The sequence below is a fragment of the Lutra lutra genome, chromosome 10 (genome assembly GCF_902655055.1).
Source record: "Lutra lutra chromosome 10, mLutLut1.2, whole genome shotgun sequence".
NCBI classification, from domain to species: Eukaryota; Metazoa; Chordata; class Mammalia; order Carnivora; family Mustelidae; genus Lutra; species Lutra lutra.
Genome location: NC_062287.1, coordinates 10,513,146 through 10,539,476, shown reverse-complemented (window position 1 = coordinate 10,539,476; position 26,331 = coordinate 10,513,146). Strand labels below are relative to the sequence as shown.

Sequence of the window (26,331 nt, the reverse complement as noted above, 5' to 3'; positions counted from 1 at the left end):
CTTTAAAAAAATAACTTGCATCAGACAAAAAAAATAATTTAAGCCCCGTGATATCAATTATATTTTAAGTTTCAAATTATTTTTTAATCAATTACAATGTCTAAATCTCAGTCAAAAAATCAGAGTCTATGATTGACAGCAGAGCATTAAGGTATTAACACGGAAAAATATCTCCATTTAAATAAAGAGAAATTGTTAAGTTATTTTAGCAAAATACATTAAAATAATAACATATTGTGGGGGAATATTATGTATGTAAATGTAAAATTGAAGACAAAAGTAGTACAAAGGACAATGGAGCTGGGAAATGGAATCTTACTGTTGTAAGATTTGTACAATTTATGTGAAGGACAGTAACATTAATTCTAAGTACACTGTATTAAGTGAATGATGGATATGGAAATCCCTAAAACAACCTCTAAAAAATAATCCAGAAGGATGCTAAAAAGCCAAGAGAAGAACTGAAGTCAAATATTAAAAGAATGTTTAATTTACTTAAAGCAAAATAAAAGGAAAAAAGGAGAACAGCAACAACGACAAAAACAGGTGGGACCACTAGAAAACAAATAGCAAGATGGTTATTGGCAAATAGACGAGATGCTTCGATAAATGCATAGATTGACAGGTTAAAAAAAAAACAATGCCCCAGAATACTACTCAGCAATAAAATCCAAGGAACTCAAGATATGTGCTACATGGGTAAACCTGAAGGGAATTATATCGACTGGAAAGACCTATCTCAAAGGTTATATGCTTATGTTTGCATTTATAGAACATTCTCAAACTAACACAATTACAAAGATGGAGAGAGACTTATCGTTTGCTAGTGGTTAGGGATAGGTGTCCGGGACAGAGGTGTGGCTATAAAGGGAGAGAACCAGGCATCCCCTGGTGATGACGATAAACTTGATGTGTGGTAGCCGTGGTTACAAAGCTACACATGTGATAAAGATACACACACACACACACACACACACACACGAGTATATGTAAAACTGGAGAAATCTGAGTAAGTTCTGTGGATTGAACCAATGTCAATATTTTAGAGCTGGAATTATACTGTATTGGCCTAAGATGTTAACATGGGGGGACACTGGGTGAAGGGTACACAGGACCTCCCTGTAAATTTATTTGCAACTTTCTGTTAATTTATAATTATTTCAAAAGAAAAGTTAAAAAAAAAAAAAAAAAGCAAGACCCAACTATATGCTGCCTCCAGGAAAGGACCTTGAATACACTGTCACGCAGAGAGACTGAAAATGAAAGGACGGCAAAAACATACAGCGTGCGAGAAGTAAGCATGAGAAAAACTTCAAGAAAAGGATATTACCAGACATGCAGAGGGGTATTTCATAATGACAAAAGGATCCATTCATCAAGAAGACACATAATTCTCAATGTATACTCGCCAAACACAGATCGGAGAACTAGACAAACACACTTACAGCTGGGGATTTTAACACCCCTCATGAAATTAATAGAACGTCAAAAATTTAAAAAGTTAGAGAAGATTTGAATAATACTATCAAAGACATTTATCAAATTGATATTTATGGAATAGCACATCCTTCTCTTTAAGATTTTATTGGAGGTTCAAGCCAGTGCAACAGATGATAAGAGGAAAAAGAGGTATAAAGAATAGAGATAAAGAGGCAGAATTGGTCTTTATTCACAGACAACGTGATTTTCTACATAGAAAATCTGAATCCACAAAAAGGCCTATTAAACTAATAAGAGATGGTAAGGTCACAGGATCCAAGGCCAATGCATACAAATCATCTGTATTTTTGTATGCTAGCCACAAACAGATTCATTTAAAAATACCATTTATAAAAATAAAATAAAATACCATTATAATAGTACCAAAATTGTGAAATACTTAGGGATACATTTAACCAAATATGCATAAAACACTGACAACTACTAAATATTACTAGGAGAAATTAAAGAACTAAATAAATGGAGAGTTAAAATGTGCTCACGGATTACAAGACTATTATTAAAATGTTGACTGTCCTCAAATTGACCGATAGATTTAATGTAATCCCAATAAAAATTCCAGCACTTTTTCAAAAAAGAAATTGATTTTAAAGTTTATATGGAAATGCAAAGGACCTGGAAAAGTCAAAATGATTTTGAAACAGAAGAAGGTTGGAAGGCAAGCTCTAATTTCAAGACTTCTGTAATGCTGCAGTAATTGAGACAGTGAGCTGGTGTCAGGAGAAACATTGATTAGTTGGACAAAATGGAGTCCAGAAATAGACCCAAAATATATAAAGAACTCCTGCAACTCAATAAGATAATGAACAACACTGTTTTGAAAATGGGTGAAAGATTTGAGCCCTTTACCAAAAAGATACCAATTGGTAAATTAACACAGAGAAAGATATTCAATGTCATTAGTCTTTGGTGAAACAAAAGTTAAAAACCACAGGGAGGTATCATCACAAATCTACCAGGATGGTTAAAATTTAGAACTATTGACAATATCAAGTGCTGGCAATGACGTGGAAGAAACCCCTGCATCCCAGGGGGACGCAAAACGAGGCAACCGTTATGGGAAACATTTAGAAGTATCTTATGAAGCTGAATACAGGCTTATCATACAACTCAGCCAACCTACATCTGAGTATTTATCCAAAAGACGTGAAAACGATTTGCAACTGTGTCTAGTGGCTTCACTCATGATTTCCCCACATTGGAAATAACTCACGTGTCCAACACCTGGTAAACATACAAGCCAATTGCAGTACACGTCCTTGCACAGTGGAATGCTACTGGCCCTACAGCAACTCATGTGTGATCTCCGAGGCATGATGCCACACCCAAGAAGCCAAAACGAAGGGCAAATTCCATAGGATTTCATTTATATGGCTTTCTGGAAAGGCAAAACTATAGTGAGAAAGATAAGATCACTGGTTGCCAGGTATTGGGGGGCAGGGGGAAGAGATCAGCTTCAAAAAGATGTTTCATTTTATGTAATTTATGTTTCAATTTTAAATGCTTCAAAATTTTATGGGATACAGTTAAAGCAGTGATTAGAGATAGTATAAATGCTAAAATTAGAAAAAGAAAGGTTTAAAATCGATGATCTTAGCTTCCACTTTAAGAAAGTAGGTAAAGAAAAACAAATTAAAAGAAATAAATTAAGTAAAGATAAGAGCAGACATCAGTGAAATAAACAATGAGTATTTTGTTTTTTGGAAAAAAATAAGTAAAATTAACAAAACTTTCCCAATATTGGTCAAGGGAAAATAAGAGAAAACACAAATTACCCACATGAGGATAAAAAAGGCAATATTATAAACAAACAAATTTGACAACTTGGATAAATAGATAAATTCCTTGAAAAACACAAATTATTAAAAGCAACACAAGAAGAAATAGAAAATTGGAACATTCTTATATATGTTAATGAAAATGAATTCACATTTGAGTATCTTCTCACCAAGAAAACTCCAGTTCTAGGTGATTTTACTGGTGAATTCTATCAAATGTTAAGAAAGAAAAATATCCATATTACACAACTCTTACAGAAAATTGAAGCAGGAAGACATTTTAATGGTTTTATTAAGGCCAACATAACCCTGATACCAAAACAAGACATGTACATTACAAGAGATAAAAACTATTGCCCAATATGCTTTATTAACATAGATGCAATCTATATTAAGTAGGTATTTAAATCCAGAAATATATAAAAAGGATAATATATTAAGATTAAATGGAGTTTATCCTAGGAATACAAGGACATTTTAACTTTTGAAAAATCAATCAAAATAATTCACCCTTTTAACTGCATAAAACAGAAGAATTATCTGATCATCCAAATGGATGGAGAAAAAACATTAGATGTAATTCAATATTCTTTCATGATTTAAAAAAACAAAATAAAACTCTTAGTGTACAATAGATAAGAAGGAACTTCCTCAACCTTATAAAGAACATTGATTAAAAAAAGCTATAACTAACATCAGACTTAATGGTGAAAAAATTTCCCCTAAGAATGGGAATAAACAAGGGTGTCTGCTCTCACTATTTCTGTTAAATTGTAGGAGCAGTCTTAGTCAATATAACATGACAATGAAAAAATAAAGAGTATAAACAGATTAGAAAGGAAGAAGTAAAACTATCTGCAGATGACATGATTGTATATGTAGACAATATCGATCTACCAAAAAACTACCAAAATTAACAAGTGAATTTAGCAAGACCACAGTATACAAAATATAACATACAAAATACAACATGCAAAATTAATATTTATCTATAACAATAACAAATAGAAAATAAAAAGTTTCAAGTAATATTTATAGCAGCAAAAATACTTTGGGATATGTTTAATAGAAATATATGTAAAGCTTCTACATTGGAAATTATAAAACAGTGCTGAAGACCCAAATAAATAGAGAGACAGAACGTATTTAAAAACTGGAATATTTATTATTAAGATGTCAATTCTCCCCTAAATTACTCTGCAGATCCCACACCATCCTAAAAAAACTCCCAGCAGTTTTTTTTTTTAAAGAAACTGACAAGGTAATTATAAAATTTATGTAGAAATGGAAAGGACTCACACTGCCTGATTTCAAGAGAAATAGCCCAACACTTATCAGTCAATCTAATTTTCAACCAAGGCACCAAGCAAATCAATGGTGAGAGGAAAGCCTTTTCAACTCCTGTCTGAATGCAAAAAACCAAACCGGAACAACACACAAAAACAACAAAAACTTTGACCCATGCCTCACACCATCACAAAGATTAATTCTTAATAGATCCTAGGACGAAATCTAAGAAACTAAGAACTATAAATCTTCTGACAGAAAATACAGGAAAATATGTCTGTGAACTTGGGAGTATTGAAGGTGTCTTAGTACCCAGAAAGCACTAACCACAACTAAATAATTGATTTACAATGGACCTCGTTAAACTTTAAGATCTCTGGTCACCATAAGACCCTTTAAGAGAATGAGCAGGTAAGTCAGAGATTGGTAATAAGTATTTGCAATGTATAAGTATGACAATATATAAACAATGCCTATAAGTCTATAACAAAAAGACCAACAACATAATTTAAAAGAAAAAAAAAGGAAAAGACTTAAAAAGCTACTTCACAAAGAAAGATATGTAAGTAGCCAATAGGCACATGGAAGAGAATTCTTGGTCACAAGCCATCAGAGAAATTTAAAGTAAAACCTTAGTGAAATACCATTATACCCTCAACAGAATGGCTAAAAATAAGACTGATAACACCAAATACCGATGAGGATGTGGAGCAATGGGAACTCGGCTATCTGACTCATGGGAGTGTAAAATATACAACGACTTTGTAAATTAGCCTTGCAGATTCTCAATAAGGGTACACCTGTCTGAGCCAATTCTTCCACTTCTAGGTTTTACCTAAGAAATAAAAACATGTACATAAAAAGGCTTGTATAGCAGTGTTATTAATAATATCCCAACACTGGAAACAACCCAAATGCCTATCAGCATATGAATGGATAAACAGGGGTACCTGGGTGGCTCAGTAGGTTGAGTGTCCAACTCTTAATTTCAGCTGAGGTCATGATTTCAGGGTTGTGAGACTGAGCCCCGTGTTGGGCTCTGTGCAGGGCATGGAGCCTGCTTAAGATTCTCTCTTTCCTTCTCCCTCCGCCTCTCCACCCACGCCCAACCCCCTGACCACACACTCTTGTGCTCTCTCCTTAAGAAAAAAGAAAGAATGGATATAAACAAATCATGGTATAACCATAACCAAATACTATTCACCAATAAAAAAGAAAAACTACTGGCAAACCCAACATGAGTGAACCTCAAAAACATGATGCCGAATGAAAAATCCAGACACAATAGAGGACACACAATAACATTTCATTCATATGAAATTCTAGAAATGGCAAAAATAATCTATGATGAAAGTAATGGGAACAGTGATTGTCTCTGTGGATGGAGAGATGGGGATTGGCTGAGAAGTCAATGAGGGGTCTTCCTGGGGTGATGGAAATATTTATTATATTGATAGGGGTGTGGATTCTATGCATGCACCCAGTTACCAAAACTCATTAGACTGTATACCTAAGATCTGTGTGTTTCAACACGTGTATACCTCAATTAGAAAAACAAGTTTTGGGAAGTAAATTGAAAAAAGATATTAAACTACATTAACAAACAAGTTCAGTAAAGTCTGCTCTTCAGAAAAATCAAAATAAATCTGGGACCTATTGATACTGAAGACTTTGTGATTAAGAAAAGAGGAGAAAGAGGAAGCAAGGATAAGCCATCATTTATGGAGGACCTACTAAGACCTCTGGTAACTGGGTTTCCATGTATTCTCTCATTTAATTCCCACAACAACCCACTTTCTAGATATAGAAGATAGCTATATAAGCAAATCTTCCCTCACCACCCTTAGTAAACACCTTGGGTATAAACTCAAAGTACCAGAACACGTTTTTCTCTTTTTCTCAATTTCAGGCAATAAGTGGTAGATGTTTTTCTGAAATTTACTACTGTCCCTAAGAAATGTGAGCTATAGGGAAAAAAAAAATACTTTTTTTTTTTTTGTTTCAGCAAACTCATAAAATATGTACAGTGGTCTGTGACCACAATTTTTAAAACCTCTTAATTCCATGAAACTCCTATTTCTAGATGCTCTGCTTCTCACATTGCAAGTCGGGGACTAGAAAGCATGGTTTGCCTAGTAAGTGTTTTACCTCATGCTCACTACTAACACGAGTCCAGGTCAACTTCCCTACCAGCTCAACCAGGCTCCCATGTAAACAGCAGGTGCTGTTACAAACAGGTAACTGGGATCGGTAGGGGTAAGACAGTCCTCACCACATCCAAAACGGCGTGGACAAGCACATCCAGATACACCGTGGTGGCCTCAGTCCAGTCGTGAACTGGCCTCACTGCCTTGTGATATTTCTGTAGTAGGTGCTTGGTGAGACGATATAGAGCAGGGCTCGTGGGATGAGGCATGTCCACAGCTAGGGTTTCTGAAAAACAAAACTGGCATCATGAGGAGGAAAATAAGAGGAGCTTAGCATCTCAAGGAGATCTCAGACCGTTGAGGACTTGGTGGGTCCTGGCAGAATACGGTTTTCAGCTTACCCCAATTTCCTGAAGTTCATAGCCAGCCAGTGGGCTCTTTGGCAGACGCTTAAAGTAAGCTGATGACCTGACTGTCCAATAAAGACAGCTCATTGTAACCGTCAGTAAGTCAGCTCGGATCTCCAAGGATCCAAACCGCACCTACAATTCTATTTTCACAGCATTCATGCATCTTGGAGACAGAATCCTGTCTTCTAGTATCACCCCCTTCTAAAACACAGGGAAAAAACAAAACAAAACAAATCTTCCCATACACTTAATCAAAAGTGATCTCCTCCTTGACTTTAATGTTTTTCATTTGTAATTCAATAGGAAATTCACGTAGAAACATGGACAAACCAGTGAACCCAAAAATTCCTACGTAATGGGATTAACAAGATTCCAATTCATACTTTTCTCCTAAAAACAACAACAATTAAAAAAAAAACCCTCTTGGGGCGCCTGGGTGGCTCAGTGGGTTAAAGCCTCTGCCTTCGGCTCAGGTCATGGTCTCAGGGTCCTGGGATCAAGCCCCACGTCGGGCTCTCTGCTCAGCAGGAAGCCTGCTTCCCCCTCTCTCTGCCTGCCTCTCTGCCTACTTGTGATTTCTGTCTGTCAAATAAATAAACAAAATCTTAAAAAAAAAAAAAAAAAAACCCTCTTTTCTCACTCAACTGTCTTTAAATAAAACACACTTGTCAGAAAATGAGATCTTCGTTTTGGGAAAATTCTTTCTGTTTCCAGAGAACAACCATTCTTTATGGCCTGGGAATCCTGATTTGTAGAGGAGCAGTGACTGGTGTTGAGGCAGGGGAGGCCAGGGGAAAAGAAGCAAGAGAAATGAGCACCAACAATTGGAAGTGACAAATTTGTGAGGGCTTCCTCTGAATTGAAAAAGATATTTTGCTCACAAGCTTTGCCACCTCCTGGGGGATTCAAAGCTTCGCTAAGTCATTGGACTGGAGCAAATTGCACGCCTCCTGCCACAGTGCGTGAGTGAAATCTATCTGTAGTGTCCTGTGCGTGAATTCACCTCACCTCTCAGTGGTTTTGATAGTTATTTTGATGAGCTGCTGAAGGTATGCGGGATCCAGCAGGAAACTGTAAATGAGATATCTTCTCCCTGTGTGACAGTCCTGTTTATACCCATTTCTTTATGAATGATGTCGTGTCACCTGCCGCCACAGACAGCAATTTCCATGATTTATCAGTGTCACTGTGACCAAAATGCTAACGACGATGCTGGGGGTGCAATGCAGAGTCACTGTGGGCAGTGGAATATTCACTCTCATTACCACCAGAACTGCGAAGCTAATGAGCGTTTTAACTCCCTAACTATTCACCCACGGAGATGCCCAAAATGGCATCCGCTATTCAGGCATGGAGGACTAAGGTAGGTGGCATGCATCGAGCATCATTTTCAGGGTTTTTGTGAACCGTGATTGTCCAAAAAATGTGCTGTGACTCTCTCTACCTGAGACCATTTCTTGCTGGTGTACCCCAGGGGAGAGAAGTCAGGAGCACAAAGCAAAGCCTGTCTGGTGCTTTTCCTGTGAACTTCGCTCTGGGCAACTTCACCTTCACCTCGCTTGGAAGCTCCCAATTCAAGTCCCAGTTGGGGAAACACTGAAATGTGCATGTTTCGATACAGGAAACTATCTGAGACAGAATTAAAACAGAATTCTGGGAAATGAATGTGTTTTCCCTATACCCTCTGCTATTAAGACTAAAATTCCCTTCTGCTGTCTTTTCTAGGAAACAATCCATACGTCTCCTATGGATAAACAAATTTTCCAGGACGTGTCAAAGCCTTTGGGTAAAGAGAGAAAGTTCTAGAATCTAGAACTAGGAACAACAGAGAAACAAGCAACAATAGGAGGAAAAATAAGAAGGAAATGAAAGTATGCTTAAATAAACTATAAGGGTAAAAAGTTCTTTGTTTAAAATGGGAAGAAATAATAAATTACATTTCTACTATGAATGCAAATTTGCCTGAGGAGAAAGATCAATTACAGGAGAGAGATTACGGATTTAAGTGACCATTAATTAACAGTAAATTATGCCCCTTGAAAGCTAATGTGACATTCACACAAGCACTAAATGACTCACAGTTCAGTGATGTTTCAACAGACACTGATGGAAGCTATCCACAGACCCAGGGAAGATTCCTCGTTAATGCGGCCTCTATGGATGCTAATACTTGGCTCCAAATAATTCACTTGTATGATTTCTAGAAAGTGGAATGTGTCGGGGGCTGAGCTATAAAGCACTTTTAGGGGCAGAGATATATATTTTTTTAAAGATAAGAATACAATAGAATTTTTCCTTTGTTTTCCTTGCTTTGACGAATTCTATCTTAAAGAGTTCTGGGCACTGTGATGAAAAGAGCTGTTCTCACTTAGTATGTCAGCTTTGGGAGTATAAAAGAGTTACACACACATCTGAGAAATTGCAGGAGGAATGAGATTTAGGGGTGTGGTCTACTGAATTCCCAAATCTGGCTGAATACATGCTGCGTGTCAGGCACTGGGCTCAGAGCATTTTACACGAACGACCTCCTTTGGCTTTTACAACAGCCTTAGAGACAGGTACTCTTCAGCCCCACGAGGAGTCCACCTCACTACAGGTAACAGACTAGAGGCTTAGTGAGCTTAGGACCACCCAAAGTCCTACAGCTTGCAAATGAAGAGGCTGGACTGGATCCAAAGCCCAAGCTCTTTACTGTGACATTACACTGAGCTGGCTCCCTGAGAATATTAGGGACGGAAGTGAGTGGACCTCCAAAAGGAAACCAACATGTTGCATGGTGTACATCACCGGGCAGAAACAGCCTACTGTTATTTTCTGTGTATGTGTTTTTGGGTCAAAAATACCTTCTATTAGCATTGCACCTTACAATTTCACAATGCTATCTTATCTGATCACCACAATATACAAAATAAGCATTTAACTTACAGGAAAACTCAATCTCTAAGAGATTAATTGGCTTGTTCAGGGTCACATGACTGGTGAGTAGTGCAGTAGGAACTAAACAGGTCTTTTAATCTAGGCTCTTGCCCAGGACACTGCCATCAGGCAGTGGCCTTAAATTGGTGGTTGGTTTACTGCTCTTGTATTTACAAGTTATCTTGATATTAACCCAGCAAAAATTCCAAAGGGCAGCTTTTTCTGCAACACATGTCTCCAGTATAATTTATGGTCAAGCACTGATTACTAGACACCATTAAAGCACACTTTCTGTCACATTTAGAACAAAAATCAAGCATAATACAAAACATTAGAAAGAGACATTAAGAAGATTTTCTTTCTTTTCCTTACCTTTTATTTTTCTATTTTATCTTACTTAGCTTAATGTTCACAATTATTTTCTGCTAAGAAACCCATTTGGCATTTAATGAAATTTCCTGTTTTCATTTTTATAATTAAGATATGCTTTTATCCTTTAAGTTCAACATTCAGGATTCTCCTATTTTAATGATAAGTGGCTATTTTTCTTCTCTACCCAATAAAAAAAATCATTTCCAGCTGCTGGGCTACCAAATTCCTGCCTCATCTCAGTAATTGACTCATTCCACTTCCAGTTATATTTTAAAACATGGAAACTCTGAGATATGAGCTCGAGGACACCCCTCAAGAAAGTGGGGGTGCTGGGGGAACACCAGCATAAACATATATTCTTGATCTGTGTGTTTTTTAAGAATCTATTGGATCTTAACACAAATGGCCCAATTCAGTGGAGTTAATACTCATACCACAAAAACTTAGTTCTAGAAATTCAGAAGGCTATATTAATTTTTAAAGTATCTTAAGGGGAAATGTACACTAAAAACATTCAAGTTTCTAGTAGTTGTCTCTGGAGATATATTTATCACCTACACAGACTTTGCATGGCTGGGTGAGACCCGTAATACCAAAATGATACGCAGGTGTCCTCAGCCAAGCTGTATCCAGGAAACTCTCTGGGCTACCGAAAGCTTATAACGAAGCCAAGACTGTTTGGGATAATAAAAATCTATTATTCAGACACAAAAGCAAATCTGAATAAGGAATGCCCCAAACTCTCGATGTAAATTGCCACAAAGAGAGCTTGATTTCTGGAGAAGCTTTATCAAACAGCTATAACATTTCCAGCATATTTTCAGCTGTGTGTCAAGAGCCCCACTGTGTGACTCCGTTTGTATTTCCAGATCTGTAATAGTAGGAGCAAAGACATAACAAATCACCGGGCTCCACGTCGCTTCGCAGGACTGGTGCTTTACAGATGCTAAGTAAAAACGAACACTTGTAAGGAGTTATACAGCACCAGGTAGAAAAATACTGTCTCTAGCTTTTAAAAGTTAATATTCTGGGCTGAAAGTAAAATCATTAAAAGGACCCACCTGAGGCAGCCACCAGGATGAAGGGCCACAGGAAAGCCATGGCACCTGCCAGTGTTCTCGGGCTCGGCCCAAAGAGGAGACATGCAACTTGCCTATTGGATGGACTGCACTCAATTTTTCCTAAATGGCCTCCTCTTCACTCCATTCTTCTGTCTTGGCCAGTGTCTGCTGTCCGTGCTGGTGCTATTTTGTAAACATTAAACCGGACCAACGGCAACGCCGGCACCAGGCAAATGTTTTGGAATCGATGCCATTGAGATACCCCTTAACTTCTACATTTGGTTCTGCCCCAGGCTTAGATCATGGCCAACATTTCAATTTCCCTGACGGGAGATAGCTAAGTGAATAATGTAATCTAAGAGGAGCCCCTAAGGAGAGGAAATTCCACACTAATATGATTTCCTTTACAGCCTTTACCTAAGGCAGTGCTCTTGCTGACATTCAGGACACTAATTTCATTAATAATTGAGATCTAAATAGCTGTTCTAAATCAGACTTATGCGGCTACATCTTCAGCATTTGACAGTGGTTATTGGACTCTGGAATTACACAAAGCTAATGGAAACCTGGTATTGTCCAATGAAGGACAACTGCTAACAATACAGGGAAAGTGCTTTTTGTTTTTCCTAAGCCCCTTTAATTAAAAGAAACATTGATTTTTTATAAATGGGAGTGTGTCTTCAATTGTCCCTGCGTACAATTCAGAAAGTAACTGTGTATGAGAGGATGCTTCCAGGCTTACTGAAGATGAGAGCTACTAATGTTTAACATCATTCGATAAAATTTTCCTTTCACTTTTTGATTGAGTATCCATCCACTCTTCATTATTAAGGAAAAAGAAGCATGATTCTATATAACTCTATCTGCCACTGGTAGACACGACAGATGCTCTAGAAACAAAAACTAAATTTCATACCATTTCCCGCATCTGCTTTTTCTATAAGTGGGACTGTAGAGGCACAGCACTGAGGTGAGTTACACAGAGCAAACTAAGGAGAAACATACATACCTGATCCCTGTTCTACTAATTATGCAGTCCCTTTGTTTAGAATTTTTGACGCTCTTGTCTTAATTTTTATCTACCAATAAAATGTAGCCTGATTGGTGTCCTACTACTGGTGACAGGAGTTACAAATATGGAAATGGAGAAAATTAGGACAAACCCATGGTGCTGAGTTGGTTTTGTTGGTATCAGTATGAACTCATGGTTCTCAGTACATGTTAGCTAAAAATGGAAATAAACACAGATGTAAATGTGTGTGTACCCATGTCCTTATAAACATACATCCCTAGCTCAGTCTTCCAGTGGGTCTGTGGGGAGGGACACCCCAATAGCAATAAGTATACCCAATACCCAGAGCTTAAGTTCTAAATAACATACCTACTTAAAAGGAAGAAATAGAGAAATGACCAATTTCTGGGCTGGGCAGGAGAAGTGTTAAGAAGAGCCTAGAACATCTCATTGCATCACAAAGAAGTGCTAGACAGAATAATAGGGATATGGTAAAAGGGCATAATCAGCTTGAAGGGTCTACCACTGGCCAAATCTGGGACAATTCAAGCATTAAAATCAATAATGATCTGAAGAATTATAACCCACTAAATAAAATACTAATCTACAAGTCCATGCAGATTTAAATAAATGAATGGAAAGAAGAGACGGCTTTTCCTTAAGTTAGAATGCCAACTAAGAAATGTAGAAGGAATGCTAGAATCTTCATAGTAATTATTCACTCAAGAAACATCAGTGTCTGATAAAAACTAGTTGGTGAAAGTGATGAAAAACAGGACACTTACACAAGATACTCATTAATCACAATGATTTAAAAAAAACTTTCCATGGAGAAATCTGGCAGACAACACCTTAATCAAACAATGAAAATTAACATTACCAATCATGGGAGTTGTGTGCTGCAGAGATAGGAGGAATTGAGAAGACACAGCTGCATTTCTGTTATCATCTGGCAAAAAATTCAAAACTTGAATCTATCGAGGAGACAACACCAGATAACCCCATACCGTGGGACATTCTACAAAACGGGCATATATCATCTTCAAGAGTGTCAAAGTTATGAAAGCTAAGGAAAGACTGAGAAACCATATCACACAAAAGTAGATTAAAGAGACAGGATGACTCAGCATAACCTGTGATTCTGGCTGGGATCCTGTTGTTACAAAGAACATGTTGGGAAGAATTCCTAAAACTCAAACTGGAGCTGGTAGATTAGATGGTAACGATGTAGCAATGTTAATTCCCTGATTTTGATGGAGCTGAAACCATGTGATGTTCTTGTTTGTAAGAATCACCCACTAAGTACTCAGATGACAGTTTATTCTCAAATGGTGTGTGTATATGGGGGGGAGGGGTTCATTCTGCTATTCTTCCAGTCTTGCTGCGTGTATTTGAAAATATTTCAGAAAACAAAAATGTAATCTGGTAGAGGAAATTTGATACAAAGGTATGGAAAGTTTGAGAAATATCCTCTAGAGAGAATGGCCGGATAAATGGGGCTTTATCAAGAGAGAACATCACCAAGGATTGGTCTGGCCATCAAGGTCCCAGCCCTGTCCATTGGGAGAAAGGCAAACTACAGGCAGCATTTCCATGCACACAGCACTTTCTATGGGAAGGCAACACGGAAGCTTGCCTTTATGCAAAGGTTTAATTGAGATGATGATCAACATTACATTCTTGCCACGCATTTTAGTAAGCATGGCTCTGTGTCAAACCTTCTGGGACATGCTTCCCCTCCCTTTTCTTCTCACTTCCTCATATCCCCATCTGTTACTGGAAGGCCATTGCTAATGATGTGTAATACAGGTACATTACGACCTTCATTAGCTAATTTAACAACAGTCTGGTGATCCTGCCCATTACAGCTCTTTATTGGCTGATGAATTCTGCCAAGATGGGAAAGGTTTTATGTGAGTGACTTGTCCTCAAAATAGTTTATATGCAGATGCTTCCTGATCTTTCCTTGATGGCCCGCCCTGCTCCGCATCACCAGAAGGCTCAGATAGTACCTTTTCTGACCTTACTGCCCTGTCTGGATGTAGTTTGTTTACTCAGTGCCTTTAGATTTGCTATCTCTTCCCTGTTCAACCTTTAATTTTTCATGAAAACTGTCTTTTCTCAATACAGTACTTTTTACTCACATTGTTTCTTATCATCCATGACTCAAGGATCTCACCCCCACTATCCCACCCTTAGACAGCTCTTTAGGAAAGATGAATGGGAAGTGAACTTCATTCAGGTCCTTCAAGCAGATCAGTGTATTAAAATAAAAAATTGGAATTGTCAGGAGCTCAGCATTCAGGCTTCTCAAATATCAGCTGGGAAAAGAAAGACTTATTAATCTGAGGTTTGAATCAACTGTTTCCTCAACACGGTTTAGGTCAGGCCTACCATTGAGTACCTAGAGATGTATTTCTTTCAGTAGCCCCCCTCCCCACATTCCCATGAGTCCTTGCACTCTGTTTCTCCATTATTTCCTAGTAAGATATGACACCTCTTAGTTGGACCAGTGTCTTTTAGAAGAAGGCGGGGGAGAGGGTTTATTATGCAAACATAATAAGGAAGTGTTTATTATGCAAACAGCAACTGAGTTATGTGTCCTTTAAGACTACTAAATAGTTTTTAATTACTGCTATATCAGTAAATCCCATAAATATGCAAATGCAATTAGTTCACAAAATAGACCTTAAATATCTTTATTCCTCTCCAACAAAGTTCTTTAAAGTTAATCGCTAACTCTCTTTGTTCACTCCCTTGGCAGTCGTGCTAAAATTGACAGGAATTTTGACAGATGTACATATTCGGGGGAAACCAAATTTTCTCAGCACATCTGGTCAGGCTGGAGGAGAAAAGTAGAAATGGATGCTCTAGCCAAAATCAAATATCTAATGAGTAGAGTCCCATATGAAATTTCTTTACTCCACAGCATTATCCTCTGAAATAAGTATCAAGGTAATCACTGGGCCACCACTTCAAGTCCAAAGCCACACTCAACATTTGATTTTCTTTTGGCTTGGAATTTCATCTTTAATAATAATGCACATCTGGTCCTTAAAAATGAATGAATGAATGAATGAATGAACAAGGAATAGTATCCCTCACGACTCTGGCCCTTTATGGCCATGTGACACGGTTTTCTGTGGTAAGTCAGAGAACACGGGTGTAAGTTTCCAGGCTTCTGAGTCTGACACATGTCATTTTCCCTCCCTGTTCCATCACTTGTTAGATGCTCATGGCCTTGGTCAAATTGCTTACCATTTCTAAGCTTAGGTTTTCACTTCTGTATAATAGGCTCTGTTTCTATAGGTTTCTATGGCAACATAACAAATTACCACACACTTGGCAGCTTAAACCAAAACTCATTTATGAGCTCATGGTTCTATAGGTCAGGAACCCAGGCACGGCTTGAAGGGATGTTCCGCTCAGGGTCTTGGGAGGTGAAATCATGGTTGTATGCCAGAGCTGGCTCTTTCTGCAGCAAAAGAGCCAACTGTGGATATCCCTTCCCAACTCTGTGCTCAGTGACATCCGGTTAGTAGCTTGAAATCAGCCATGATGGGAAGGTCTGCCCCACTTAGAAATCAGCAGATGCTACCGGTGAGGGCTCCTCCCACCAGCTGGCTACTGGATTTCCGCTACTGCACCACGGCCCTCTTGTTGAACCTCCAGGGCCTCACAGACACCTCCTATATGATAGCATTTATTCAACTATATTATGATTTTTTTAAAAAATTAAGACTATTTATTTCCTTCCCTATTTCTTCCAGAATCCTGTGAATTCCCTGAGGGTAGAGCACTGTGCCTTATTCATCTTGGCATCTCCAGCAAAGAGCTCGGCACGTGGTGGTACTTGTTAAATATGTGAGAAGGATGGGAGAGAGGGAGAGAAGAAGGAACAGGTGGGCAGAAAAGAAGTTCGGTTTATGCAAGAAAGAGGACACCAGAAAGGACGAGCTTTTTCACAGCCGCATCCAATATGCTGCTCTTTCGCCACCAACTCCCCAAGGATGGGCGCGGTCTTCAGAGCAAGACTGCTCTTATTTGGCGTGCTCCAGAACCAGCTAGAAAGCAGCCAAAGTATAAACGTGGGACACAGACACAGGGAGTTCATGCGTCTTTGATTTTCTCAGAGGGTGCCTCAGACTCAGGGGTGTCACAGTTATCTGGTGCAAGACGGGCCCCCCAAACTAGAGGAACATGGAATCACAGGTTTGGGGCTTCTTTCCATGCCTCTCACTACGTCAGCTGCAGGACACAGCTTCGACTGCAATGGCAGACAGGTAGTCTGACTCAGTGATCCACATTGTCCTGGCCTTCTGCACAGATGATGCACCTGCACCACAAGGCCTTGCTTTGCCAGCTCTGGGCATCTTCCCTGATCTGTGGCTCAGTGCAGGACCCAGAACCTCTCCATGTAGGCCCATTTAGAACTTTTCTGTGGAGAGGTCGTGGTCAACCATAGCAGCCAGGAAGACAGGCTCAGGTCTACATGTCTGGATATTTTCAACCCAGTTGTGGACTTAAGATGGGACAAGGGCTTCGATCTGTTAGAACTTGCTTTATTTATTTACCTATTCATCTGCTCACTGTGTGGGGAATTGTGGCTGACACTGGGGAATACAAGAGAAGTAAAGTTCAAGGAACTTTTCAAGTTCAAGGTGATAGGTAAGACACACTAAGAAAGCAATGAGATGAACACAAGCTACTTGGTGAGTCAACTGGGGACAATGGAAGCAAAAACAAGAGCCAGACTTGGGGTGGGCTGAGGAGAGGTTTTTCACAAATGGCATTTGTGCTGGGAAAAGACAGTCAATTAGGTGAGAGCAGTGAGAGTGGAGTTCCTAGCAGAAGGAACGGGGTATGAAAGGGCTGGATGGTACCTTCTTTTATAAAACTGGGAAGCAGACAGAACCCAGGTTTCTACCTGAATCTGTTGTCTTCTGACTTGTAATTCTAATTGCCCAAATAAATGCTTCTTGCTTTAAAAAATAAAGTAAAATCAAATAAAATTAGGGAGAAGATCATTCTAGACTCATAAGATGAGCGGATTAACAAACTCATGTTGCAGAGTGTTGAGGGGGGTGTAAAACAGAAAAGGGAAATATTGTATAAGTCTGTATAAGTGCCATTATTATAAAGCTGTCTCCAAATGGCCTGTAGCAATTATTCTAAAATGCACAACAGCTGTATTTGTCCCCCTTCTGCCATTGCTGAAATTTACACTGTCATTGCTCCAGGCGGAAGGCTTGGCACTAATAATAGGCTGGCTGACTATGGCTGGAGTGTGACAGACCTCTAGTTAGAGCCCTTAAAGACTGAGAGAGGAGTGGGACAATGAAAAGCACAGTGGAAACCGAAGTAGATGTAGTCAGAGCGCCACCTTGTGGCAGCCACTGCACCCGCAGCCCCAGAGAACTCCAGCCAACCTCTGGTATGTTTTACTCCACAGTGCGCACTTCCACAACTCGAGTCATGCTGTGCCTCTATTCACTAGCCTTCCTTCCTTGCTCTAAACATTCGTCTTCAGGGTCCCCAACATCATCCCGTCTAATTTATTTCTAATCTGCTGCAACTGTCAGCAAAGTCCTCCCTGCTTACTTCCTTACTCTTGCTTTTCCAAACTCTTGGTCCCTAGGAGCACCCAAGTTTCCCAAAGACTCAGTGACTTTCTAAGGGGTAACTTCCTTACTTTCTTCCTAAGCGTGGAAATAAGTAAAGCCTTGGTCCTCCACTTCTGAAAATTTGCAAACAGGATTACTAAAAACCACACAGAATTTTAATGTTAGGAAGCTCTGCCTTTTCTAGAATGTCATATAGGTAGAACCATACAGTATGTAGCCTTTTCAGAACCAGACCTATAAATACAGAGAACAAATGGATGAGTGGGGGATGAAGGGTTGGGCAAAACAGGTGACAGGGAGTGGGAGATACAGGCTTCCAGATACAGAATGAATAGGTCATGGTATAAGGAATACAACTAATGATGTTGTTAATGGTGAGGTCTCGGGGCAGAGGGTAGCCAGACTTGTAGTGAACACAGCATAACGTATAGATTTCTTGCATCACTATGCTGTCCATGTGAAGCTAATGTAACACTGTGTGTCACTACACTCAGAAAAATAAACCCATACATTTCCTCTAAGCACTGCGTTAGTGGCATTGTACCAATTTTGATATGTTGTATATTCATTACTTTTCCTTTTCAATATTTTCTAATTTTTCTTGTGATGTTTCTTGCCCCATGGATTATTTAGAAGTTGTCTATTTTAAAATTTGGGATGTTTTTCTAGATATCGTACAGGTCTTCCTTGACTTATGACAGGGTTACAACCTCATAAACCTGTCACAAGTTGAAAATACCACTAAGTGGAAAAAGCATGTAACACACCTAACCTCCCAAACATCATAGCTTTGCCTAGCTGACCCTATTAGAACACTTACATTAGGGGCGCCTGGGTGGCTCACTCAGTTGGGCGTCTGTTTTCGGCTCAGGTGATGATCCCAGGGTCCTGGGATGGGGCCCCGCATCGGGCTCCCTGCTCGTCGGGAAGCCTGCTTCTCCCTCTCCCACTGCTTGTGTTCCCTGCTTGTTGTGTCTGTCAAATAAATAAAATCTTAAAAAAAAACACCCAAAAAAACACTGACATTAACCTATGGTGGGAGAATACCATCTAACACAAAGCCTGATTTATAATAAAGTATTTAATATCTCATGTAATTTATTGACTGCTATATCAAAAGTGAAAACCAGAACGGTCGTATGGTACAAAATGATTCTAGGTGGACCAGTTATTGACCCTTGTGATCTGACGGGGAGCTGTGGCTCCCTGCTGCTGTCCAGCATCAGAAGAGACAATCAGACTGCGTAGCACTAGCCCAGGAAAAGATCAAAATTCAAAGGACAGTTTCAAATGAATGTATATCACTTCCACAACACCATAAGGTTGAAAATCTTAAGCAGAATCATCAAAAGTTGGGGACCATATGTAATTTTTTTTTATTGTGGTCAAGGAACATATTCTATGATCGCAATAATTTTATTTCGATTCAGAGATGTTTCATGGATTGGCATATGATTCTTGCAAAAGCACTAGGTATACTTGAAAAGAATGTGTACTCTGCTATTGCTGGTTCTAACATTCTGTGAATATCAATTAGATCAAGGTGGTCCGATAATGTTCAGATTACATTTTCATTGTTTTTTCTGTCTCTCGTTGGACCATCTCCTGTGGGGTGTTAAAATCTATTAATATTGTGGAATTGTCTGTTTCTTCTTTTTAGTCTTTGTTTTTACTTCATGTATTTTTGAAGCTCTGTTATTAGGCACATACACATTTATGGTTATTAGGTCTTCCTGATGAATCGACGCTTTTGCCACTACAAAATGACCCTCTTTGTTTCTGGTAGTACTTTTGGTCATGGGTCTATTTTGTCCAATACTAATAACCTCCCCAGGCTCTCTGTGCTGTTTACACGGTGTCTTGGGGCAGCTGTAACAGAATACCACAGACTGGGTCACTTACGAACAACAGAAAGTTATTTCTCACAGTTTTAGAGGCTGGAATTCTAAGATCAGGTGCCGGCATGGTCAAGTTCTGGTGAGGGATCTCTTCTGGCTGCAGACTGCCAACTTCTTGTATCTCCATAAGGGAAAGAGGACTTGGGAGCTTCCTGGGTCTCTTATAGGGTACGAATTTCATCATGAGGGCTCCACCCTCATGACCTAATCACCCCTGTAAAGTCTCACCTCCTAATACCATCACACTGGGGGTGAAGGTTTTAATATATGGATCTAGGGGGGACAGAAACATTTAGTCCATGGCGCATGGTGTATCTTCTCCTTCAGCCTGTGCGTGTCTTTATATTTAAAGTGCATCTCTTGCATATGGCGAACGTGGATCTTCCTTTTAATTTTGTTTTGTTAATTCCTGCTTTTTTTTTTTTAAAGATTTTATTTATTTACTTGACAGAGAGAGATCACAAGTAGGCAGAGAGGCAGGCAGAGAGAGAGGAAGGGAAGCAGGCTTCCTGCTGAGCAGCGAGCCCGATGCGGGACTCAATCCCAGGACTCTGGGATCATGACCTGAGCCGAAGGCAGCGGCTTAACCCACTGAGCCACCCAGGCGCCCTAATTCCTGCTTTTTAATTGGAATATTTAATCCACTATTATTTAAGGTAGTTATTGATATGGTTAGATTTAAATCTCCCATTTTAATGTTTGTTTTCTATAGTATTTTTTTATTCTTCCTTTTCTGCCTACTTTTGGATTTTTTGATTTTTAATATCCACGAAAGACTACCTATTAGCATTTCATTTTTTTAAAGATTTTATTTATTTATTTGAGAGAGAGAGAATGGAGAGACAACATGAGATGGGGGGAGGATCAGAGGGAGAAGGAAAGGACTCGATCCTGGCACTCTAGGATCATGACCTGAGCCGAAGGCAGTCGCTCAACCAACTGAGCCACCCAGGTGCCCTACCTATTAGCATTTTAGCTATACTTTTTGCACAATTTACTTAGTGGTTATGCTAGGAATTAAAATAAATATTTTTACTTCCTCATAGTCTTTTTAGTCTTTTACTGTACTTTCCCATAAAATGCAGTAATCCTGCAATCATTTGGTTCCATTCACCAGCCTTGCCATTACTTATGTACGTTGTCATAAGCATTACATCTAAACAGACACACACCACAAGCCAATGTCATAATTTTTCCCTTACACAGTGCGTACCCTACAATAAAGCCAATTCAACGACTTGTTATTTTCAGATACTGAATGGTTAAGTTCGAAGTTTTTTCATTTTTGTTCTTATTTATATTTTATAATTACCTGTTGAGGTTTTTCTGTTTTCTCATTTATTATGAGTGTGTTTTCCTTTACTCCAAAGTATAGTTATCATAGATACTTCAATGTTCTTGTCTGATTAATTCTAACATCTTGATCTGGCCTGTCTTTTCCCTTAATAATGGGTCATATTTTCCTGGTTCTTTACATATCAAGTAATTTTGGATTGTATCCTGGATACTATGTTTTACTGAGACTCTGAATTCTGTTAGGTCTAAAGGGTAAATAGAATGTGTGTGTGTGTGTGTGTGTGTGTGTGTGTGTGTGTGTGTGTGTGTGTGTATGTGTGTAAAATCTTCCTCCAGGGAATGCTGATGTTTTTGTACTTTAGAAGTGAATTCATTTGGTGAGACTCAAACCTCAAATGGTCTCACTTGGATGTAGGCAACAGCTCAGAGCTCATCTGCTTTCTTTTGTCCTTTTTGAGGTGTTTCATGTCTGTGGTAGAAGGGTAGCCAGGGACCTGGGTTGAATCCGCACAAAAACCTAGGGATCCTTTTCTCTACCTCTCTCCTTTTCACAATTCTCTCCTCACTCTTGGGTGAGTATATTTGGCCTAACCTCTAGTTCATGGTTCCTCAGGCCAGAAGCCTGCTTGGTCTCCTATCAGCACTTCAGTCACCTCATGTCATGCTCTGACTATGGCCTGTTGCCTGAGTAAAGCTGCAAAACTGGGGCACACATCCCTTGTCAGTCCTTTCTTATGTGTTCTGACTCTGCTTTTTTTTTTTTAAGATTTATTTATTTAGAAAGCATGAGCGTGGGGGTGGAGAGGGGCAGAGGAAGAGAGAGAGAATCATCAGCAGACTCCCTTCTGAGCGTGGTGGATCTCACGACCCTGAGATCATGACCTGAGCTAAAATCGAGTTGGGCACTTAACCGACTGAGCCACCCAGGAACCCTCAGTGTTTCATTTTGGAGCCCAATGAGAGACCCGAATCCACAACCCCAAGGTCAAAACCTGAGCTGAGATCAAGAGTCAGACACCTCAGCTGACTGAGCCACCCAGGTGCCCCCAGATTTATGATAACCAACAGAGAGATTCCTAACTAATGAATGTACGTGGGTAGGAAAGCCAAGAGTTATGTCACAGCGTTTCCAGTACTGTTAAATACTGAGAATGAATCCCTAGCCAAGAAAAGAAACAAAAATGTCACGTCTGTTAAACTTTTGTTTCAAGAAGCCTCCCCCCAGGAATCTTTATAACCTGTGCTGAATGTGTAGGCTTCCTTGTCACAGAGCTATAGAAAAGGGGTTTTTTATCCTATCCAGTTTGAGCAATGCAGATTTAGTTTTTGTAAAAATCAAAACTTATTTGTCATTTCGTAATGTTGAAACTATTTTTATCATGATCTCCCCATGAGCTTATAACCAGATCACTGACCTACTCACTGTGATCAACTCAGTGTTGGTTTTGCCATTGTCCCATTCTCTTTGGTTTGCCACTGAAATGACTGATAATCAATAATTGTTGGGATCACTGTTATCTTTTCTCTAGAGTTGAGAATTCTCTACTTCCAATAACATGACTAATAATTTTACACGAAGTACTTCTCTAAATCTTTTTAACTCCTTGGTACTAGAGCACTCTGATCTGACCAGACCAGCTCTCTGAAGGGTGTAGGGAATGCAGTACTTACCTGTACTCCTTAAAGCAAGTGACACCCCTCTAGGGTGCCGCAGCTCCTCAAAGAAATGGCTGAAGACTCCAGATGGTCTGTTGGGCACCTTGTTCCTTTGGTTTTAAGTTTCTGGTTACTCTGAATAAGGATACAATAAATATTACAACAAACAATTGTTTCAGAATTTTAATGTTCTTACCTTCAACATCCCAGGTCCAAAATTCTAAATGCTTTTCTCCCATGGGGACAGAAAACCTCATTCAACTTCTGCCCCCCTTGGCAGAGACCATCAAAGATTTTCTCTCCTTTTAACTCTACAGTGTCTCCAACTCTCCGGGGATGGCTCTCAGGCACCTCTAGGCTTAAATGCTACGGAAGCTGGGTTACAAAACTGAAAAAGCTACAGTCCCTTAGGGGCATGGGACTCAAGGCAGAGATCCCATGCGCTTTCAATAGGGTGCCCGCTATTTCCCCTGGCTGTGTTCTTCTGAAACAGGTTAACCAGTTCTTGTTATCAGACTTGGCTAGAGATTTGCATTTGAGCTATACCTCAAAGACTTTGGGATTACTATGGTGTGATTCTTTAGGAATTGTTTATGTTCAAGATAAACTGTCAGTAAGATGACCATACAATTTATCATTCAAACCTAGAAGCTTGAGAAAGAAGCTACTAATAATCATGCTGGGAAAACAGGGGTAAACCTTAACCGCCCCAGGCAAACTGGGACCTGGTTACTCCTCTTAAAACTAGTTTTTGAGAGAGGGCCCAGTGTCCCATTGTCTTTGTCAACTCTGTACAAATGGCACCTCCTCAGAGAAATCTTTACAGGATCTTTTTTCTACTTAATCATCCAGAATCTTATTTTTTTACCTTGGCCTATAGAAAGAAAGCTAGACTGCTTAGCTTAGAATAGTGGCTCTATCTTTATTAGTAGAAAAATCTTGGGCAAAGTATTTAACCATTCTTTGTTGGTTTCCTCATTTGTGAACGAGGTATTAATAATGACAGCACTTACTTCACAGCGCATTGTGAGGATGAGTTCATAAATGCGAAGCTCTCCTAACACCACCTAGCCTGTAAATGCTATTTATTTAATAAATAAATAAGTTATTACTTCCTCTAAAAATGTTCTCTTTTCTTCCAGAATCAAGTCCCAGATCAGCAAAAACATTTGCATTTCAAGTTGGTATTAGTTACTCTTGCTGCATCTACTTTTTCAAATTCTGGTATTTTGAGGAGAAAGATTTTTCACTTCAGTGGTGTCCTGAGTGGAAAAATTAAGTCACCTTAAGCTCCAATTTATGCTCCAGTATTTGCTGCATTATACAATTTGCTTTTATACATTTTATACATTATATATTATACATATTATAATTATATATATGCATATATAATGTGTATAAATATATACATATTACACATTTTATACAAGTATACATTTGCTTTTCCCGGGTAGTTTTCTGGCTTTTATCTTAAAGCAGGTTTCTGGTTTCTGTAGGAGGCCCCAACTTTGACACAGGAAATCTTTCCCCAAATCTAGAAGCCAAAAGGGAAAATGTTTTATAAAATGACTATCATTCAGTGTCACCTAAAATCTGGATTTTTGGCACACTTTGCATAAAATGGAATGGTAATATTTTTCATTTATCTTGAAGACAGTCAAATTATAATTTCTACTTATTAGGACAGAATGTTAAAATGCTGCCTCATGCATCACCCAACGTAAAAGAGTAATCTTTGTAAACTACAGAGACTGTGTTTTCTGTATTTTTGGAGGGCAGAGAAATATTATTAAAGATTTCCTTTTGATCTTAATTTTAGAATGTTCTTTTAATGTTTTACGTACATAAAATGTATGTAAAGTGATATGACAAAGCCTCATATATCTACCACTTGATTTATGAAAACAGAGCATTACCAATTATCTGTAAGTTCCCCTATATACCCCTTCCTCTCTCCTCCCCTCCCCTTCCCTTCCCTCAGAGCTTTTAGTCCAAATTTTGTGTTCATAACATTTAGGGTCTTAATAGTAGTTTAGGCATGTGTTTATCTCCCTGGACTATATATTATTTGACAATTTTTGTAATTTGTACAAATGGAATCATATTGTATGCCATCTTCTGTGATTTGCTCTTATAATATTATATTCCTGAAATTTATCCTTGATATTGCATAGCTATAATTCATTCATTTTAACTACTATATATATTTCCATTGAATGACTACACAAATAATCGATCAGTTTTACTGTTGCTATATTTAGGTTGATTCCCATTTTATCTGCTATTAAAAGTGTTATGAACATTTTTGTACACATATTCTGGTAATGTTTAAGAATTTTTCTAGGATATTATTTGGGAAGTGCTGGCTGTAAGGCATACAGCCACTTTAAATTTTAGTACTTGATGTCAAACTGTTTTCCAAAGTGGTTGTGCTAATTTACACTACTCAACAATGTGTAGGTGTTCTCCCATGGCTCCACATTCTTGCCAACACTTGTTATTGTGGTATTTTAAAACTTTCATCCATTGTATGCAGGACATGGCATCGTTGTAGTTTTCATTCCTGTGTTCCTGATCATTAGTGAGTTTAGAATCTTTTTATACGCTTGAGTTTCCTATCTGTGAAGTGCCTACAGAGGTCTTTGGCTCTTTCTTCAAGTGCACGGTCTCTTTCGTAAGGGTTGTTCACCTAGTTTAGATCGGTGGTCCTCAACTAGAAGAGAATTTGCTATTTAGGAAACATTTAGCAATGCCTGGAGCCGTTTTTCACTATTACAGGCGGGGAGCGGAGCTCCTGGCATTTGGTAGGGAGAGACCAGAGATGATGGTAAACAGCCTACAATGCGCAGGACAGCTCCCAGAACAAGGAAGCATCTGCCCCAGTAAGGTACCAGTGCCAAGGTTTTGAAGTTTTGTTCTAGATACTAAAATGTTATCAGTTACATGTAGGTGTTGTAAATATCTTCTCCCAGTTTGTGGGTATTTTCATTTTTTTTAATGGTACCTTTGGATGAGAAATTCTTGATTATTTATTTATTTGACAGAGATCACAAGTAGGCAGAGAGGCAGGCAGAGAGAGAGGAGGAAGCAGGCTCCCCACCGAGCAGAGAGCCCGACACGGGGCTTGATCCCAGGACCCTGAGATCACGACCCGAGCTGAAAGCAGACGCTTTAACCCACTGAGCCACCCAGGCGCCCCGAGAAATTCTTAATTTTAACATAATTGAAGTTATCAGGGTTTTTTTTTTTTTGTATGGACTATACTTTTTTTTTTTTAAGATTTTATTTATTTATTTGACAGAGAGAGATCACAAGCAGGCAGAGAGAGAGGAGGAAGCAGGCTCCCCGCTGAGCAGAGAGCCCGACGCGGGACT

The 26,331-nt window shown here is 39.0% G+C and overlaps 1 protein-coding gene across 4 annotated transcripts in view; it reads right to left on the bottom strand.

Annotated features, from left to right (window-relative positions):
- The window catches only part of HTR3B (5-hydroxytryptamine receptor 3B), a 48,514-nt gene that overhangs the window by 19,117 nt on the left and 3,066 nt on the right, over nucleotides 1-26,331 (bottom strand). For 2 of the 4 annotated variants that reach the window (XM_047692383.1, XM_047692385.1), the window contains exons 4-5: nucleotides 22,973-23,092; nucleotides 6,838-6,998 (exon numbers count right to left, since the gene is read on the bottom strand). In XM_047692383.1, coding sequence (XP_047548339.1) covers nucleotides 6,838-6,981 — 144 coding nt within the window. In that variant the 5' untranslated portion in view covers nucleotides 6,982-6,998; nucleotides 22,973-23,092. Of the gene's footprint in view, nucleotides 1-6,837; nucleotides 7,012-11,471; nucleotides 11,728-22,972; nucleotides 23,093-26,331 lie in introns of those variants that run through there. The other 2 variants (XM_047692384.1, XM_047692382.1) reach the window with 2 other exon arrangements.